The sequence below is a fragment of the Vicia villosa genome, unplaced genomic scaffold (assembly GCF_029867415.1).
Source record: "Vicia villosa cultivar HV-30 ecotype Madison, WI unplaced genomic scaffold, Vvil1.0 ctg.004940F_1_1, whole genome shotgun sequence".
Classification (NCBI taxonomy): Eukaryota; Viridiplantae; Streptophyta; class Magnoliopsida; order Fabales; family Fabaceae; genus Vicia; species Vicia villosa.
Window position 1 is genome coordinate 21,307 of NW_026706546.1, and position 15,062 is coordinate 36,368.

Genomic DNA, 15,062 nt, shown 5'->3' on the forward strand with positions numbered 1-15,062 from the left:
CAATACATTAAAAAAAAATAGTTCAATTACATTCTAAAATAAACCGAATGAATTATCACCACTTAAATCTAAAATTGATTCTTTCTTTGACTTCTTCCTATTTGATACTCTGTCAATTTGGTGAACTCTACCATCAATTTGATTTGGAGACAAAAAATTAATTGAAAATGGTTGAAATTTTGTGATAGGTTTTAATTATGGGAATAAATGAAGAGAATGAAATAGTGATAAAAATGATCATGAGCAAAACGATATAACAATATTTTCGGACATGCATATCCAAAATTACCACTATATGTTTAAATTCAACGATTAAATAATAATGTATAAACATGAATATTTTTGAATTTTCAGAGGTTTATTTTACCCTTATATGTGTATGAAGAACTTCCCTAATTTTATTGAGATTTAACCTCATCTCATTTATTTTGATGGATTGGTTAATATTTAATTGCTTATATTCTAATCCTCTTCTCTCCCCTCCACAATTCATGACTTATAACTTTATACTCTTATAACTTCGTTGGCTGTGTGGTTCCCCTGTTTTTCAAAAAGCATTATCACAAGAAAGAACTGAAAATCCTTTCCCTCGCAACACAAAAACACAAGATTAAAAGAACATTCCCACAAATGAACATCTGAAGTTTTCAACTTCCCTATAATTTATTAAAATATGATAAAATCATTCCCAATTCATCACCTCTTTGGAGACTGAAAACAGCCCAAAATTCTGTTAGTATAAGAGCATCATTTCTCAAATATTCTACAATCAAACCAACACATATATTATCACCTTCTGTGCAATGTGCCCATAAATATGAAATTATTTTGGTTTTGTAACCAAGAGAGGATGACCCAATCAAACACCCGAGTCAGAGTGAAGAGGAAGGAGTCAACATAGCCTTCTCAGACAGCTAAACCACTGATGAGTAGGTACAAGCTCGTAATTCCACATTATACATTATAGTCTGATGATATATGTACACATATGTACATCAATTTAATAAAGATCTACATACTAAGCATGAAGCATAATTAAGCTTGCAATTCTTTTAGCATGGAAATTCTGTACAGCAACGGCCAGCAGGTAGATCATCCCCACAAGAGCTAAGATCTAAAGCTTTATGCACCAAGTAAATCATTCTACAGACGTGTGAAAAGAGGAGCCATTACTATAAGTACACAATACACAAACTAATCTACTCCGTTACATAATAAAAACCCTAACTTTAAGAAAACGGAAAAGAAACTATCAAAGTTACAATTGATATGCTAACTCGGCCAACATGAACAGCAGCATGCATCATACCGGTGGTTGTTTCAGATATGATGCAATTACCTGAAACAATTGATATGCTAAAGTATATGTATTTTATACACCGAATTTCCAAGACCGAAATCAGGTTTCCACAGACCTCCTAGCACACAAGGGGATCTATATTTTATGTTTGCCCATACCAGCCCAAAGAAAATCTATCATCATTTTCTCAATGAAGCTTTAATAAGTTTAAGAATGAATAGGGGTAATTCGATCCATTCAAGAAGAAAGCATATTCCCATAGAAATCAAGTAAGGGCATTGAAATTGATATGAATAATGAACTCAATTTTAGCATGCAAACCTGAAAGAGCTGTACAATTTCCACATAGACCTAGCATGGACTAAAGCTCTTTTGATTAGCCAGGGGGAAGTGTATAACATGATAAATTCATTTAGAGAACCTATTTCCTCCCTGCAGAGTTTTGTCCAGCCAAAAAATCTGTATTTATAATATCACCAACAGTGTTTCAGAAACCAAGAAAGGAAGAAAAGAAAGCAAAGACAAAAGATAGCCTATTCACGTGTCAGACCTTAATATTGCAACTAAACAAGTATAACTTGAACTAAACCAGGAAGAAGGAACCAATAGTTGTCTGGCCAAGAACCTTGGAACTCCGGTCCAGACCATGAGAAGCAACCTAAGACAAGAAAACAACCGTAGATCGAATGCCCGTTGGTATTTAAAAAAAAATAGAAACACGGGTAAGGTGTGAATGTGAGTATAAAATATTTCCTCACCATATATGTCAAAGCAGCATAACGCTCCTCGTTTAGGAAGATTGGCTTGCCTCTATTCATTTCAAAATCCTGAAGTAAAAAGATAATTTGAAGAAATGAAGACAAAAGGCAAACTAAATAGAATTCTAAAACAAAAATTACGCATGCAAAGTTAATTACTTCACTAGAAGTGTAGAGATCTGATGGAAAAGATACTATTTAAAAGTAAACTGACCTCCTCGCCAAAAGTATCCAAGTAAGGAGAAGGCCAAGGGGCCTGACGTGCAGATCTCTGTAGTAGGATTGTAGTTCTCTGTTAAAACAAATGCAACTCATTAATCCCGAGGTATCCATGCAAACAAGTAACTAATTAATTAATGAATAAATAAAAGGTGGCTGAAAAAGGAAATCCAAAAGGTGAGTTCAAAATATAATGAAAAAGAACAAGACAGCCTAGTAATTTGATATGTATGTTTAAAGATTGCAATACCTTAATTAACAGAAATACTCCGGTACCAGCTCCACAGGATACAGAATGAGTTTGGCATCCACTTTTCCTAAAATATAACAGAACAAAAACAAATTCTTTCAAATTCTCATCAATAATCAAATGCATTATTATAAATAAACCAAGGTCAATTAAAATGGCCTGTAAACAAAAATATGAATGCTAAGTATTTGAGTATAAGAAAATTGTTGCATTAGCTAACCCACTAATTTGAATGTTAATATAACTACGTGCAAGTTTACAAGCACATTAAAGTTTAAAAACTCATGTTAGAGGCTCAAATTAAAGATTTAGCAGCTATCAATAAGCTTGTGAGTAAATTATGTTGAATTCAAAACCAGGTAATCAGCACAGCTTCGGAATCTAAAGCAACTTTAATGCTCAAATGCTTTTCTTAGCATAAGTGGTAAAACCATAGGAAAATGGTAGAAAATGAACCTGCAGCATGATTTCCAGCTTGGGGAGCACAATCTACCGCACAACAGGCACACAGCAGGATCATCAAGATGTGATTTGCACTCAGGGCAGCGCTGTTTGATACACCTGTTTATGTATACATGTTGTAGTTAATAATATAAAATAGTAATATGGTATCATATGACATGACACGCATAAAATAAAATATAATAATTAAAATACCTCTGCAAGAGATCCTGATAAACATTTGGTAATGTCATTAACCTAAATGGAACTGCAGGAGTTACATGAATATTACGTTGAATTCTCAGTGATTCAAATTCCTTGCAAAAATGACGACACCAAATAGAAACTGTAGATCTTGAAAGCTCATCTTTGAGAACCACATCCAGGGGGGGAATTTTAAACATATTCTCGAGCTCTTGAATTTTAATAATCTCAAACTTGTTAATATCAGCACTGCCCATTGTGTCCCTTGGGATAATCAATGGTCTATTTGATATATTTCCCTCATCACAGAACGGTGCTGGGATAGAAGAATAGAGTATCTTCCACAACAATGCACATCTACGCAAATAAGGAAAACTAAACTTCCTAATTGCATCTTTAATATCAACATTATGGTCAAAATAGTTTGACACAAAATGCTGTGAAGCACTTCCAGACTCTCCCATAATTTTATTTATGTCAGTAATCATGCAATCTGAAAGAGCTGATTCGCTTGATGATTTATCTTGAGATTTCTCATGATACAAAATTATAGCCTGTGTCCAGAGGAAAATGGATTAGGAAATAGAAACACTATCAAGGAACACGTCAAAGATGAAGTATAAAGTACAAACCTGGGTTACAGCTACCATATAGAAAGTATGCACTAGGGATAACAAAGATTCTTCGCATGTTAAAAATGGGTGTGGTAGACAAAAGAGAACCCACATCAATGTTGAGAAAGGGTCATGAGCAAGTACAGGGTCTGAAGCCTGATTCCAAAAGCATATATCAGTGTTCGCCTGGTCCATTTCAATACGCTTCAAGACTGATAACATATCACCTGTGAATATTTAGTGGTTAAAAAATAGTACACTCAATAGCAGATAAAAACAGCGAAACACTTATAAAAACAGAGAATAAATTCGAACATTTTTTTGGTATGCAGACAATGCATACAACCAACTGAATCATCATTATTACTGTTAATTAAATAATTAAACTAGGACCTCAGATGCAAAAGAAGCCCTCGTTTGAAATTGTTTTGATAACTTGTTATTTTAGGTTTGGCAAAAGGGAAAATAGAATTCTGTAAGTATATTCTAGAATCATCTAAGGCGAAAGCCTTTATTTGAAATAATCCTAGAAAACAAATAAACACTATGCAGTAAATAACTTTTAAACAGTAAATAAATTGACCAATGGAAAAAAAAAATAGAATAGAACAATTTTATTCTTGAAGTTTCTAAGGCAAGCCTTTTTATTTGAAACAAGCGTAGAAAACAACTAAACATAAGCCTAAAAAACATTAAACAGTAAACAAAATTCTCCGATGAAACCAAAAAATTTGAAACATCAGCCAGCAATAGAGAAGACTTTCCCTTAAAAATAATACTCCTGTCAGATGTGATTAGAATTGCACTGGAATCCGTATGAGAACCGCAAATCATGAAAAACTAGTGAATACCTTACATATTCAAAGCCTAACATTCTGCTGAAAGAGTAAAGAAATTCCAGGACATGGATGAGACTTCAGATGAGATTAAGGGATGTAAATAAATATGTAACTGCCTATGATTCACCTCCTACCTCTTCTAAAAGAGAGAACTTAGTAATTTAATTTTCTGTATCAGTTGAACAATAAAAAAAATCCTTTTCTTCCAAGTTAATAATAGAAAAGAAAATGGTGGGAAATTAAAAAGTGAACAAATTAGTAAAATCGTTTTATGTGTTTGAAGAAACAGAAATAGGAGAACAAGAATAATACCTTTCCCAGAAATGACATTATCTGCGTGACTGAAGGAAACCCCAGAGCAAATTGATTCTGCAAAGAGCTGAATACCTCTAAATCTTTGAAGTACGTGAATAGAATTCTTACTTCGCGTTTTCTGAACAAGTTTCAGCAACATGTATAATATAAAGCCACTTGAAGATTTGAGTTCTTCATACATGGCACTAAGGGCAAAGTTTGGAGTAAAAGAAGCCTTTCCACAACGTGCAACAATCTCCATTGAGGTCAATGAGTACTTGAGAGTATCCCACATCAGCAGTGAGTGGTTAACTTTCGAAAATCTCGATAACTTTTCTTGTTTTCCAGGGAAATACATTTTAGACAGCACCAATGAAAAATTGTCGACATTTGGTCTAGTTTTATCAATATGATGCAAAGGAATCGCTTTTAGAAATTCATCTTTCCCAACGGCATTGGTAGCAAACTTTAAGAGGTTGAGGGCTTGTTGAAGGCGAAGTGAATAAGTCCCGTCATTCAAATCGGCAAAGGGGGCTGTACTATGTATTGAACTCATACTAGAGACAAGAGGATTGTTTAATTCTCCAGGTAAAGTTGGCAAGACACAATTTACTAGTCGGCGGCATACTGGGCAGAGAATCTCTCCCTTGAAAACAATAACAGTTCAAAAAGGAAAATATTTAGAGTATTGAAAAATCATAACATCAACAGATAGTATTCATCGACCCTTCCAAACTGATAAAATAAATTTTTAAAAAAATTTAAACCTGATCTGGGTCAACAATGTGGCCTCCTTCAAACACAATTCTTCTGACAGATCTGTCCAAGCAGTATATAGCATATCAGAGTATCTTATAAACTGGGTCAAAATAACAAAATAATAATAATCCTACCATTGCAAAACAAGAACTTGACTATCTATTTAAAGAATTTAGTTATCCATGCATTGTGAGCATGTGTGTACATAAAGGTTCATTCGATTTGATTCAATAACTCAGTGCCAAGTGTATGAATAGGTCCTGAGCTTCGGATACTACTTCTCCATAGGTCCAGAGCTTCAGATATTCTAACTTCTCCCTCTTCCTAACAATTTGGCCCTTAGAGACAGTTGTCCAGGCTATCCACATGCTAATGCTTATACAGTTATGCACAAAGATCATAAACATGAGAAATGATGAGTTCTGAGGATAAAGCTAATAGAAACGTGTACCTTTCTTTTAATGAAGACAAGTAACGGCTAAGACATCCTTGATGTACAGCGTGTCCACAAGAAGAAAGATGAACTCCATCACAATCTGTTGGGCCAAATCCATCATTTGCTAGGCGCTGTGATGTTGATTCTACAGAAGCATTCTCATTACCAGCATTTCCAGATGCAGAAGAAACCTCTGATATCTCTCTCACAATTTCAGCTGCATATTTCCCAATCAATGCAGATCCAGTAATTCTAACATTTGAGCTCCCTTCAGCAGATGGAACTTTCTCATCCTCATTAATGAAATTTGAAGATGACAGAAGATTGTGCATTTCGTCCCGAACGGAAACGTACATAACCTGCTCTAATGCTTCAAAAGTATATGGCGATTTTTCTTTTTCATCACAAGACGTGTCTGTGAGTTGAAAATCTCCCAATGCTGGGAAATGGCTCTTCATATATTGCAGAAAAGTATTAACTTCCCCAGGTTGCCCACTAGAAGCTAATTCACTGGTAGCATTATGAACTGACTGAGTTAAGTCGGAAGATAAAGTTGATTCCGAACTACCTGAATTCTGATTAATAGCTGTTTTGCCTGTCTCCTTGGTCTTACAGACAGACATGGGTTCTTTATCTGATCGGCGAAGTTGGGTCCATGATGGGGGGCCTCTTTCAATAGAACTAACAAGCCTAGATTTCTAGTACATAGAAAAAAAGGCATGAATTAGAGCACAAGATGAATTAAGTACAAATAAAATCTAAAAAAGTTCATCGCAAATAGAAATGATCTAGCTAATAGCAGGTATGCAGTACTACCGTCATATACCTGAAGAAGAATCAAAAAGGAAATTGGAAGTCTTGAATTATGGTCATGACAAAGAGAGCAAACAACTTGTTTGGATTCTTCAGAATCATGTTCTGCTTCTAAGTCACCTTCGTGACCAAGTTGAGAGTCATCATCAACAATTGATTCAATGCTAGCCATAAATTTTGTCTGTTGGGCTCTCATTTTCTCCTACATATAAAAACAAGTAAACCAATAGACAAAATTTAAATGGTGAAGGCAATCACGGCAGAACAGGTCAACCCCGTTTTGATCTAAAAGTAAACAAATTATGTCTAGCACATAAAAGAATATTTGCAACCAAATGCCTTCCTTAGTCTGTAAAATACCAACCTGAAAAATATGGGAAGCATATCTTTCAAATTATTCAAGAATTTAAATAGTTTAAAAAGTAAGAGTATAGTAAGTCTAAGTGTTTTTGTGTACAATAAAAACAAGTGAGGATCATCAAACAGAAATGTTGTAACACAACAACCTACCATTACTGCCGCCTGCCTCTCTCGGGCTTTTGCCTTGCGTTTCTCGCTGTCAGAAGCTGACAAAGATACACTAGGGTCTCCAGTTGGAACACATTCAGGAATATGATTCACCACTTCAGGGGCAAGTTTTTGCAACTTAATCATGCAACTATCGTCAAGCTCAGCAAACTTTTTCAGTAAGCTTTCAACTAGAGAAGACAAACCACCAGCCTCTGCATTGCTGTCATCATTTTCGTTTCTGCTCATTCCCATCAATAAAACAAGAAGCGACAGCAAGCTTTGTTCCCCAACACCATAAAAAGAACTCTCATCAATTATTTCTCCAGATAATGCTATAATGGGAACTTGAGCAATATGATTAAATGCATTATCATTATTTTCTTTCTGCTGAAAGCAGACATCTAATGATAATGATAGCAAATGTAGTGCCGGTAAAAGAACACTATCAGGAGCACGAGATTCAGGAGATTTAAAAGTAACAACAGCATAAAATAGCACAGCACGGATAATCTCTAAGACAACTTTGCAAGTGGCTATTCTAGCTATCCCCTTCAAGGGAGGATAAATGTTGGTCCACTTAGGCAGCTGAGTAGTTGGTGCAGAGACACTGCAGAAGCGCAAGTATCTTTCTTCAGCAACTTGCAAATCCTTTGAATTCCAACGTGGATGATACAAATCCAATTCTTTCCAAAATAGCCACCGTAGAGAATACATACCCTGATATAACAAAAGAAAATCACAATAAATACAAGGGAACAAACGAAAGTTTTAAATTTTTCCAAAAGTTTACAAAACCTGATTAAAGCCAGATGGATTGGAATATACAGCAACAGTATCCAAAACATCTTGAAGTTTATCAAACTTGGAGAGATCACGAGGAAGAGACTTCACCAATTGACTGTGAGTAGCATTTCCAATGGATAGCTTATAAATTAGTTCTCTTTTCACACTTTCAGCAGGAGTTAGCCCACAAAAGCGCCGTTCTTTTACTATCTGAATAATAAGAGTAAGCATTTCTTGAACTAAAACAGGTTCATATCTGAAAATAAGAACGAAAGAGAACTATTATTTTGATAGTACACAAAAAAAGATAATGAAACAATGACATATAAAACGGATGAGTTTGAACTAGCACAACATAAAACACAAGAAACTAAGTGATTATCATCAACCCGGATCATAAGATGATGAACACGAGATCCAGATCAGAACAGACTATGATAAAGTGAAGACAAGCAACACATTCAATATTCATTAGATCAGGAGTTCAGTCCCTACTGCTTGCAGTCTTCTTAGTTAATAAAAAAAAATCAACTTTAGGTAAAGAAAGCTAGTGCATTGACCATATTTCAAGCCCTCAGAATTTTTACTTCGGTTAAGGGGAATGTCGAAGATATAACAGACCTCTACATAAGCTTATAAGATAGTGGGTCTTACACTAAATTAAACAATTCAATGGGAAGTAAGAGTCATAATTGACTCTGTTAACAGAATATACGGATACTTTTCTTCAATGGGTTTGAAGTACGGTGCTGCTTGCATGCTTGCATGCCTACCTTCACCACACTTATCTTGTTGCCTAGTTGAACACGTCTAAAGTAGCATCATGTTGTTAATATTCTCCTCTATACAAGTGTGGCTGAAATATTTCTCGTGGTCCCATTCATTGACATATGGAGCATAATGTTTAGCATTTTCAGGAAAAGTGAGTTCAGAGAGCAATTTATTTTCTCCCAAATAAGGCTTTGTTTGGGAGTTTGGAGGGAAAGGCTTTGAAAAAAAGGGAAGAATTGAGTAAAAAAATAGAACAATTTAGGTGGGGAGAGTTTTAGAGGGTTTGTTTTTACTCATATCACAAAATCCCCTTAATTTAGGGGAACTCAAAATTCGTATTGAAGGAGGGTTTTAGAGGGTTTTGGAGGGCTTACATAAATTTTCCAAATATTTTTATGTTGTTATTATAGTATTTTGAAAATTAAAAATACAGTAATGATAAACACTCTTTTATCATTCTAAACAAAATCATTCTTTCAAAAAATGTCAAATATTTTCCTATACTTTTTTAAAAATCATTTCCATAAGTCTTCCCCTCCCCTCCAAACTCCCAAACAAAGCCTAAAGGTCTATGAATGGTGTGCATGTGGTATGTAGTTACTTGAGAAAAACAATTAAATCATTTCTTAAGAACTTATATGACATCAACTTGCCATAACACCTTTAGATTTATGAAAATTGAAAAGTTTTCCGTGTTGCAGGAGAATACATACTCGCTAGACTGATCAAGATTCAGGGATAAGTAGTTTGACAGTCCAAAACGCTCTAAAACTCTACTGACAAAAAGATCTTCTGGAGCAAGTGCAGCACAACATTGAAGAAGAAATAGATCAAGCTCCAGACCTTGTTCAGACCTGTAGAAATAGAAGACTAGTTTAGAAAAAATAATAATGGATGTGTTTCAGCCGTTAAATATAAATTATACTAATACAAAATTGACTTACCAGCGCACTGATCGATACCATTCACATGATAGTAAAGCAGCATCACCATTTTTACGCCACATTCCAGCATGGACTTCAGCACAAAAGACCCTAATACGCAAAGGATTCTCCATTATAAAGGCAGAGAAACCGTATGGATGACTTCCTCGTAAAGCATGCCCAAAGAAGTCACTATAGATTGTTGATGATGAATTTGCAGCACAAATGTCAGTCACGTCTAGCACTTCAGATTCACAAAAATATCTTCTTAGTGCCTTTTGTAACAGCATTGAAAGGAATCTATGAAACGGGATGTGAACAGATATATCTTGTGAGCTAACATCATAGAGTATTTGTGGCCAATCAGGTGATGATAGAAAACGTAATCCATCTGATTCCATAGTAAAATCTTCTTCCATGGCATTATCATCTGATGACGGAAGAATATACTTTTCAGATGCTCTACCACTATCAAAATTGGAATGAGCGTAAGCGTTTTCTGAACCAATTTCATCATTTGTTTTCAATTTACCCCTTCTGAGATTAGATATTGTTCTTTTAAATGCTGAAATATTGCCAGTACCACTAGGAAGTGCCCCAGGTGAATTCTCAACTCCCAACCAATTTTCAACGGCCCTTAAACACTCATATATCAACCAAGTGACTGAATATGGAAGCAGATGAGAAGAGGCATCAGATTTTATCTCAAGAACCTTTGGTGATGCAGAGACACTGCTACTAGTGACATTACATGCAGAGCTTTCCTGAGATAGTCTCCCTACCTTAGCATGTCTTAGATCATCTCCATCATCCGATTCATTACGATTCAAGGTCCAAAGAGTTTCATCAGCCGCCTCTCCCTTGCTAGCATCAGAAAACGCCCCATCCACAAATAGAGAGTGAATATTGGCTATAAAGTGCCCTAAAGCAAAAGGCAAATGGACATTCTCATTCTCTTCTTCTATATGTTGACCTGTTTCTCTCTTTTGAGGGTTCATTCCCTGCACATAGGATAGAAGTTTCAACCAAGTTCTTGAGATGTCTTGATGGTTATTGGTTACATACTTGGACACCACCACATGGCTCATAACAAATCGAATATCTTCAACAACGCGTATTGTTGTCTCATACAAATGTACCCACCTGGAAACCTGTAAAAGTATCATATATTTCTTTATCAAAACATAGTGAAAGAAGATTGAAAACATGATAACAAGAAGTATAATTGCATTTCATTTATAGAAACATCTAAACCGTCTTCACAGCTAGATCCATCTACTCAAAATTATCTACGAGTATAAAAGCAAGATACAGACTCAGTATTGTTGGCATATCTAATACACCACTTCTACCAGAGTTGTATACTTTAAAGAGAGACAATCACTCATTACCTGTAAACGTCCATTTTCAGCACAAGAAATGAAAATATTTTCCAAACATCCTAACAGCATGTTCAGTAGGTTGATTTCCTTCACAAGACGTGGGGTAAGAGTTGGCACTGTAAGTATCTGCACAGAGAACATGGATACTAGTGGATATCTCTTTAGAGGAAGGTCACTACCCTCTTTAATGACCTCCTTTATAAGACTTGGATAGTAAGTGAGAAAAACTTTAGCAAATTCATACTTAAAATTAGGTTCTCCCAACAATTTCAGGAGCAGCTCATGGAGTTTCTTGACAACATCATTAGTTGAAAATCTCTCAGCTCTCACCAGAACATTCAATAAACCAGTAGAGCACAGCCCAGCGATAAAACTAAGCAAACTCTCACTGTGCTTGCAAAAGTCTAAAAGCATGTTAGCCATAGCAAAAGTTAGATCATTTGCGGCCTTCTTTCCTTTCGGATCAGAATCACTCGCACCTGTTAGCCTATCTTTCCAATAATTGAAAAGAGGAACAAGCACAGGAGAAACAGAGTTCGCAACTTCCTTTGAAAGTGGTTGTACATTCTCCACACCCTTATGCATTGAGCAGAACCCCTCTCGCTTCCACGCCGTCGCATCTCCACAATCACAACAACCACCACCAGTATATATGACACTGTAATCATGTCCTGTATGGTCCCCATTCTGAAAACAAGGAACACAGATTGCACAAGTCGGGTCATGTTCACAAGTCCTACACCTGTAAGCTAAATCAGTAGACCCCCAAACAGCCGCACATACACCCTTCTGACCAACCGACATATTAGAAAGGCCTTTCAGAGCATCACCCGGGTCACCCTTAAACATCAACCACTGCAACCACACCAAGCTCTCCTTAAACATCTTCTTTGAACTCAAATATGAACCTTGCGATTCTTCCTCCAGTTCAGCATCACTAGGCAATATAGCATACACTATATCATTTATCAAAACCCTCTTCTCTTGAACAAAAGCAACCAAACCAGGTTGGTCAAGCTGCTCCACAGGAACCCCAAACTTCACAAGCCTCTGAAAACCATACCAAACCACATATCAAACACACATTTCAATCTCAATATTGACCAATCCAAACCCTAAAACTAAAAAATAACATCAACAACCAAAAATTCACTCAAAATAATACCAATAACTGTTCATTTTTTTTATCATCAATGGAGAAATTGAACAGTTAAACAGTGATCAAGTAAATTTTCAATAAGAAACATTCACGATCGAAAAATAAAAACGATGTACTACCTGAATGACTCGATCTCGGGCACTGAGGGATTGGGACTCAGAGGGAGTATCGATTTCCATGTTATCTGCCATGAGAGAACGCACGAAACGAACGAGATGATAACACAAGGAGCGAGGATCAAAACCAGAACCTTCACTCCCCAGGTTTGATTCCGAGGAACGAAACTCCTCTCTTCAATTCCGTGATTTCGCGAAGAAACGATAACAAAACAGAGAGAACCAGTGAAGTTCTTAGCGACAAGTCGCGTAGTTGAAAAACGAAAACCCTAATCGGATTTCCAAAATCCCCAAATTTTGATGTGAAATCGATTATGAAACTGATTAAGGTGGTGATGGTGATGATGTTTATATTATAATGCAGTTACTACACTCTATACTCTTCAAACGCGATTTTTCTCTTTACTCTCGTTTACCTAGTTTTGTAATATTATTTTATTTTATTTTTTGAAATAGAAAATGGACCGAAGTTTCGAAAAGGAAAAACTACAGAAGTTAGCTATAGAATTACCAGTTCAAAGCAGTTAGGGTGAACTAAATAACAACACGTATAGAGTAATAAAGCAATTAATATGGCACATCCTCCACATTATGCACTCTACATCTCCACATAAAACTTAATTAACTTTTGAAATTTTCTATTTTTTTATCATTTTAATATTTACTTTTATTTAATATATAAGTAAAGAAACTATTGATTAATGTTTAAATTATTTTTTTAGATTTTTTTAACTTATAAAAACGCATTGTTACGAGCCTAAACAGTTGGATGACAAAATGATAGTTAATATTTAGTTGGATTCAACTATTCTAAAAATAGAAAGGAAAGACAAGATTGTACTTGTTGTGAAAGAGGTGGAATTTTAAAACAATAGAGGCTTAATAATCATTTGTTTTAAAAGGGCTACACGATCGTTCTGGTTGATATCATTTTTTAATATTGGATACATGATTAGGATTCAGTATGGTATCCACAATCATGATTTAGCAAAGACATTGGAATGTTATATTATCTTTGCCATTTAAACACATCGCAAAGACGGTTTATGAATGATATGACGAAGTATAGCATGACACTGGGATTCACAACATGATACAACCTTTATTCTAAATCAGAAACACGGCTTTTTATTTAATTTTTCTAAACCCTAAATAATTGATACATGATAATATTTGTGTTATTGATGAATTCAACAGGGAACCTACTAGCAAAGATGCTATAAACAAAGACCCGATGTGTATGGTTATGGCAGTAAAAGGATTATTTTAACCATCTATAAGAATGTTAGGTTAAGAATGTGATATCTTGGGTTCATGTTGAACCCTCTATTTATAATTGATTTTATAGTGTTATCATTAGGTAATTTAAAAAAAAAGTAAATGATAATGCAAGAAGTAAATTTGAATAAATAGTTTATAATATGATGGGTATCCCTTATGTCCATAACCCAAAAAAGATTAGTCTTATCCAAAAGTGTAGAAGAAATATAATTGATATTATGAGTAGGTGATGTCACAAAATTTGTAGAGGGAATCGATGTGCTTGAAACATTTTATTCGAGAACTTGAATGATATGTTTAAAATGACCTTGAATATCATAGACAGGGAGAAGGAGAGGTAATGCTTTGTTCAGGAGAATAAGGCTTTGGAGATGAGATAAAGTGGACTCCGGGCACAATTCAGCTCTCTTAAGAGAACATCACTGACTTTTTCATCGGACACGGCCAAATAAATATACATATTATTCTCGACTGATAGCCAAGTTAATATTACTAAGGTTGATAAAGTCGACTTCAGGGATGCAAAGGCAGATTCTCTGGATTCCACTTGAAATGTGCCTATTTCTTCAATAATTTATAAAATGGTAAGGCATGTTTAGTCGACTTCAAGATGAAACTGTTTAGGGCTGTCAACATGCAATTCAATTTCATCATTTCTTTCTTTATCGTTGGTTCCGCCATTCGGATAATTGCATCACACTTATCTAGGTTTTTCCTCTATGCTCCTCTCTGTCAGATAAAAACTCAGGAATTTGTTGGCACTAACCCCAAAGATACACTTTTTGAGTTAAGCCTTATATTGTACTATCCATGATTATCTCAACAATTTGGAGGCTCTGTTCTACTTTTAAAAATCGACCCCTAATTAAAAACACGAAGCATCTCTTATATATATATATATATATATATATATATATATATATATATATATATATATATATATATATATATATATATATATATATATATATATATATAAACAAGGATTATATATAAGAGAAAGGCAAACGTGCAACAAACTGCACCATTACTCTTTTTGGTTTGCAAAATCCATCCTCTTAAAAATAACATTGTTAAATGTGTCAAATGCAAATGGTATAAAGAAATGTTGATTGTCAGAACAAATTTCTCATGTTTAACCATTTAACTTGCAGTGGCTTTGAGTATTGTATATCACAACATAAAACCTTCAATCTCTAGTCCCACAAGT

General features: G+C 35.0%; 1 protein-coding gene across 1 annotated transcript; it reads right to left on the reverse strand.

Annotated features, from left to right (window-relative positions):
* Window positions 1–703: 703 nt before the first annotated feature.
* LOC131642409 (E3 ubiquitin-protein ligase PRT6-like) lies at window positions 704–12,986 on the reverse strand. The gene is made up of 19 exons (XM_058912658.1): window positions 12,575–12,986; window positions 11,306–12,346; window positions 9,936–11,065; window positions 9,705–9,845; window positions 8,233–8,476; window positions 7,438–8,154; window positions 6,941–7,129; window positions 6,130–6,812; window positions 5,687–5,738; window positions 4,938–5,565; window positions 3,805–4,013; window positions 3,185–3,726; window positions 2,984–3,088; window positions 2,528–2,594; window positions 2,273–2,350; window positions 2,059–2,127; window positions 1,851–1,958; window positions 1,622–1,759; window positions 704–1,143 (listed from the first exon to the last, which is right to left on the reverse strand). The coding sequence occupies exons 1-17, from the start codon at window positions 12,644–12,646 to the stop codon at window positions 1,884–1,886; spliced, it is 6,042 nt and encodes a 2,013-aa protein (XP_058768641.1). The 5' UTR covers window positions 12,647–12,986; the 3' UTR covers window positions 704–1,143; window positions 1,622–1,759; window positions 1,851–1,883.
* Between the last annotated feature and the right edge of the window lie 2,076 nt (window positions 12,987–15,062).